General features: G+C 38.0%; 1 protein-coding gene across 1 annotated transcript in view; it reads left to right on the forward strand.

Annotated features, from left to right (window-relative positions):
* LOC120224963 (pro-neuregulin-3, membrane-bound isoform-like) overlaps nucleotides 1–3,971 on the forward strand; it is a 41,837-nt gene extending 37,866 nt beyond the window's left edge. Inside the window, exons 7-8 of the mRNA XM_039223202.1 lie at nucleotides 1,588–1,659; nucleotides 1,902–3,971. Coding sequence (XP_039079133.1) covers nucleotides 1,588–1,659; nucleotides 1,902–2,409 — 580 coding nt within the window. The 3' untranslated portion in view covers nucleotides 2,410–3,971. The remainder of the gene's footprint in view (nucleotides 1–1,587; nucleotides 1,660–1,901) is intronic.
* The last annotated feature ends 2,029 nt before the right edge of the window (nucleotides 3,972–6,000 follow it).

Below are 6,000 nucleotides of genomic sequence, written 5' to 3' on the forward strand. Positions count from 1 at the left end.
GGAATACAATTTTATCCCAATTCTATTTCTTGGCTCTGTGAATGCAATAAGCAGACATCCTATATCTTCATACATATTAATAATGCTAACAGGATGGCACTGAGGAAAGAACACAAAGCCCTGAAATCTGCCCCCTTTTTTCTTGCTGAAATCAAGTCATTGATCAGAAACTTTAGGGTCAGAGTTTCAGCCATCTAACACTTATGTTAAATGAATAAGACCACCCAGGGAATTGCCTTGTGCATGGCTATACAATTAGATTGTAATTGTAAGAAAGATTATACATCCATAAAAAGGTGTTCTAGTGCACCTTGGGATGCCTACCCATTTCTGGCTTTGATAGGAAGAATTTCAAGAAGACAGTTTGGAATTAACTTGTTCCTCTACTGCTTACCAAAGGTATAATTTGAGGAAAGTTCTTTGAGTGCCCCTTAATCTAGTTTATTCATCCACTGCATGTTAATAATAATAAATAAACTTGTTTTTTAAAAAATTAAATGAGGTAATTAGACATAAGCATGCATTTAAAAACATTTTGCAAATGTCAGCTGTTATTATTGTTTGAAACGGACATTAACTGGGATATAAAGGGAACATTTACCTTGGAGATTTGCTCTTATATTCATGCAACCCTTCGATAAGGTTTATTGATTGCCAACTCGATATCAGGCGTAGTAACAGAGGATGGAGCTGCAAAGACACATAATTTGTTCCTCATGCTTTTTCACTGTCTAGTCAAGAGACAGTCTTCTGAATTGCTCTAACTTGTGTCCTTACAATAAAGACCTCTATTTAGCATGCAAGGCACTTCATTGCATTTATTCTTTCCATTTATAAACACGATACTTATTTACATTGTGATGTAAGACAAGGCGAATAGGATTTATTATATACAGGGTGGTTATGTTTAGATTATGCTTAAATTTTAGTGTTCAATTTAATATTTAAATTAAGGACAAATAACCAAGAGAATGGAGACTACTATTCAAGATCCCAGACCACATTTCTGTGAACCTACAACATACCTGCCCCGCTTTCTGGCACTGGAAAATTCACTAGCTGTGAACAGGCAATGAGGGGACTAGCCAGATCGATTCTGGCATATTATTCAAAGGAATGGCACTTTGGAATGGCCCGTTGGCATTCTTATCAAACTGTTGCCATGCACCAACATAATACCTAAATTGGCTCCAGAAGCCATGTGAAGAAAGTTGCTATATATTATCTATATAATGGATCTCACTCCATGTCCATCCCCAGAGAGGAATCATATGCCTCCATTCCCATTTGAGGACTCAGCAGTCTGGCAGTGAGGCAGTTTCTACAGAGTAGAGCACCAGTGAAAAATTGGATTTGGTTCTCCTAAAGTCAGTGTGAATCAGTAAAACTCAGGACAAAAGTACCTTGATGCTTGATGTCGGGCTTCCTGTTTACCTCCAACTAGTGTGGCCACGAGTCTACAGACTAAACCAGGGCTGAGAGGGTGGTCACATGGATGGAGTGGAGTAATGCCGTTATGGGTTTCCTGTTTGTCACTATGGAAAGGCCACACTTACCTGCTCAATCCCCATTTACTTTGTATTCTAGGATAGAGGTCAGGAAGACTATACCCCACCTGCCTATACAGCTGTGGTGTGTTGAAAGATCCCTGGACTTCAAGTAAGAAGATCTGGGTTTGAGTCTCAGTCTGTCACTTATTTTCTGTGTGACCTTGGGCAAGTCACTTCACCTATCTGAGCTTCAGTTTACTTCTCTGTTTAACTGGGAGCATATTATCCGTCTCATGGGGTTGCTGTGAGAATTCAGTGAGATGGTGCATGTGGAAGTGCTTTGTTGACTGAATATTGCTCTAAAGAAGCACAGCAGAAAGCAGAATATGTAACACTTGGTTTCTTTTTCAGGTATTCATCCAATGGTTTAAAAACCCAACAAAATGCATCCATAAATATGCAACTGCCTTCCAGAGAGACAAATTCCTATTTTAATAGCTTGGATCAAAAGGACCTGATGGGATATTCATCTACAAGGGCCAGTTCTGTGCCCATCATCCCTTCAGTGGGTCTAGAGGAAACCTGCATGCAAATGCCAGGGATTTCTGAAGTCAAAAGCATCAAATGGTGCAAAAACTCCTACTCTGCTGATATTGTCAATGTGAGTATTCCAGTCAGCGATTGTCTTATAGCAGAACAGCAAGAAGTGAAAATATTGCTAGAAACTGTCCAGGAGCAAATCCGAATTCTGACTGATGCCAGGCGGTCAGAAGACTACGAACTGGCCAGCGTAGAAACTGAGGACAGTGCAAGTGAAAACACAGCCTTTCTCCCCCTGAGTCCCACAGCCAAATCAGAAAGAGAGGCACAGTTTGTCTTAAGAAATGAAATACAAAGAGACTCCGCATTGACCAAGTGACTTGAGATGGAGGAATCTGTGCATTCTATGCTTTGCTCAACAGGAAAGAGAGGAAATTAAATACAAATTATTTATATGCATTAATTTAAGAGCATCTACTTAGAAGAAACCAAATAGTCTATCGCCCTCATATCATACTGTTTTTTAACAAAATATTTTTTTAAAGGGAAAGAAATGTTTCAGGAGGGATAAAGCTTACAATGAAAGCTTTTGGGTAGAATTCTGAATACAATTTCAGTTAGTCCCAACACCGGCCTCTTTGGCTCTTAGTAGATGTGGGTAATTCAGAACTTAGCCCCAAAGCACCAGTGTCCTCATAAAAAAGCACTGGCAGTTACCTGGTTTCAAAGAGATGAGCTGTATCCTGAGGGCGGACATGCCAGTGAGCAGGTGGCCCTTGCCATTTGGCTTGCCAGTCCCAACCCCTAAATTTCTATTCACTCGACAGCCTCATCACAGGTTATGTCATGTCAACAAATGTTTTCTATTTCATTTTTGAAGAATGGCACAAAAACTCGTGAAAGGGGAGGGCAGGAGATAGAAGGAATAATTTGGGGGCAATCTTCGCTACTCTTATGTGCCAGCTTCCTCTGAAATTTGAAGGCACAGAATCTCAGAGGGAGGTGTGAAATTATTATAGAAAAAGACAAGAAAAATCACAACGTCGTGTCAGTAAAATCATGCTAATAGAAGTGTTTTTCTTTGAGATTGTTTAGGGGCTCCAAAGGAGCATTCTCAGTGTGTGTGTGCCCTGTGGGTGTGTGGGTGTGGGTGTGTGTGCGTGTGCGCACAGGCGCGTGTCTGTATGTGCTTGCTCACTTGAGCACAGGTATGCTGTATGCACATGTGTTCATTGTGTGTATGTGTGTGCATGTGTGTGCATATTAAGCTTGCTAAAACTTGTTCTGAAACATCAGGGAATTTAATATTCAGAAGAAAATTTTCCCTCTCAGATCTGTTCACGTTAAATTTATACATTCAGTGTAAAATTCAGTTAGTGAGTTCTTAAATCAAGGTCACTTGCATGGCGGGGTCCTTTAAAACTCTTGACAATGTCAAGATCATTTTCTGGTGTGAATACTTTTGAGAGGAACAACTATTGGCTCATTAATGATATCAGTATCACAAGGCAAGTTGAGGATGTGTGTTTACTTTGAATCATGCGTTCTTAAATTATTTACACAAGCCAATTATCAAACGGACAGTTACCCTTTGCTTTCTAATCATCCTCATTATTATTTATTTTGTAGCAAGTCTACTATTTGTGGACCAAGACATTGGCTTCTGTGGTTAATATGGAAAGAATAAATTGTTAAAATCACAAAGCCCAGACTTTTCAGTTCACAGGAAGCCCCCAAAAGAACAGTAAATTGTGTTGTATGTTCATTTGGAATAAAGCAATATTTTTACCACTGCTGAGGTGAACTGAAACTTCTCCTGAAGATTCGTCTGTTTTATTTACCCTTATTTTCATGGGGCATTCAAGGAAATTAGTGTTCACCTAACCAGTCTTTTCCAATTATTGGTGGTGTTTTGTTATGTTTACACTGTTTTAAATAAAAAGGCACAGTATTTGAAAGTATACAAAAGATTTCTTTTACTGCAGTCTGGGAAGACTTTGGTTGAATTTCCTTGTGGAAGATTCACATTACATTGAAAGGGAATGTAATATCTGAATCAAATATTGAATATATACAATTCTTTGAGTTTAAGTTGTTTCTATTGAAAATACATTGCAAATTGCTCTTTGAGAACATTCTTTAATAATAGACATAGGCCATGCAGGGGAAAGAATCATTGTGTTCTTATCAAAACTGTTTAGTGGAACTTCAAGGTCTCAAATGTTGAAAAAACACTTTGGTAGAAATGCATTTTATACTTAACAAAAAAGGTTTTTGTGTTCAATAACTGTCCAGTTATATTATTTTGAATATAGAGGTAATGCTGTGAGATTCTTAAAAGATTATTACAAATTTTTAATGTCTAGATATTCTAGGTTCCCATTTAAAACATTGTATCTTTGGGAATATTTCAGAAAGGTGGCATTCATTTCCAAGTATATAAAAACTCTGTAAGTTGCATATCCCCAATATGTTAATATGTTGAAATTTATCACTTTTATCAAACTAACTGGAAGGCTTCACAAGTCTTTTGAAGTCAACCTTGTTTCTTGGGTTCTTCATGAAAATGTTACCTGTTGCATACCTAAAGGATTCATACAGATTTCACCTAATTAGCAGGTTATAATTACGTGACCTGAAGCAGTCAAGTCAAATATTATTTACTCTGAAAAGATTTATTGTCAATCAAAGTTGAGTCCCAGTCCAACCCCCCACTTTCTTTTTTAAAGTGGAACCATACATTATGTGATTATAAACACCTTTGTGCATCCTGATGAACATGAATATCAGGCGTATCCACTGGCGGTCTGATGTAGTTTAGAGATATAGTTACTTCCTAATTGATAATCGAGACAAAATATTCCATAAAGCACAGACATTAATGGTTATTTCAGTGGTCATTTGTTTCCTTTTGGAATACGAAGCTCTTCTGTGGAAAGCGCCCAGGCCAAAATGCACATCTTTGGGCAGCAGCTGACAAGTGCTGATAGCATCAAGACTCAAAGTTCATTAAACATGGCAAACACCTGGAGCCATCAGTACCTTGTCCTTCAAGCTCATGGGCCTACAAAGAGGTGCTTATTTCTACAGGACACCTTTGATTTACTTCATTTTCCTTGTCTTTATTATGTGGAGATATTTGGAGATCTGTGATTAAGTAAGTTGCATATTAGTTATTTACTGAAGAATGAATGTTACTCATTAATTTTTTTTTTACTCTGAATCATTTTCTGGTTAGTATTTTTTTGATATATAAAGTATATGTTATTCTAAGTTGCCAGTGACTGCTGTGGAACGCTATTATTCAAAATATATAACCAATTTATGCTAATGAGAAATAATAGAAATGATGTTGAATTGGCATCCAAATTTTCTCTTTGATTTTTTTATGTACATTATTAAATGCTCTGGTTTACACTCTAATCCAGTATTTACCTTGCCATGAGTTAAGGACTTAATGTTTGTCAATTTATCCCATCTCCAACGATTCACATCATTTCTAAGTAGCAATAGTAAGCTCTTCTGCAGGAGGAACACTACTGATTTTAAAACTTCACAAATTAATCTCTTTTGATAATAATGGTAGCATATCAGACTTACCAAAAAGAGAAAAGGAGGTCCAAGTAGACTTCAAGAGAGTGCCCACTGGCTTCTGTATTAAATGACAGCTGCAATTTCAGTGAGTCCTCTGGCGACCATGGCAAAGGCTGTCAATGACCAGGTCTCCACCGGAATCCTCTTGATGTATGCAACAGTCACGCATACCCATCTGCTGTATGGTGCTACAGGAAACCCTGGCTCCCTAAGTGAGGGGAGATGGTGGTTCCTTTGATCCCAGCCCTGTAAGCCAGAAAATAGCGCCCTGAGACAAGAGCTGTGAAACATTTCCCCAATGAGGAGTTAGTATACTTAGAAGCAGAGCAGGAGGGGTGGGATTTTTATTTGATCTTTTGGTATCTGGGAAACATTT

The sequence above is a fragment of the Hyaena hyaena genome, unplaced genomic scaffold (genome assembly GCF_003009895.1).
Source record: "Hyaena hyaena isolate Hyena2069 unplaced genomic scaffold, ASM300989v1 scaffold_1289, whole genome shotgun sequence".
NCBI classification, from domain to species: domain Eukaryota; kingdom Metazoa; phylum Chordata; class Mammalia; order Carnivora; family Hyaenidae; genus Hyaena; species Hyaena hyaena.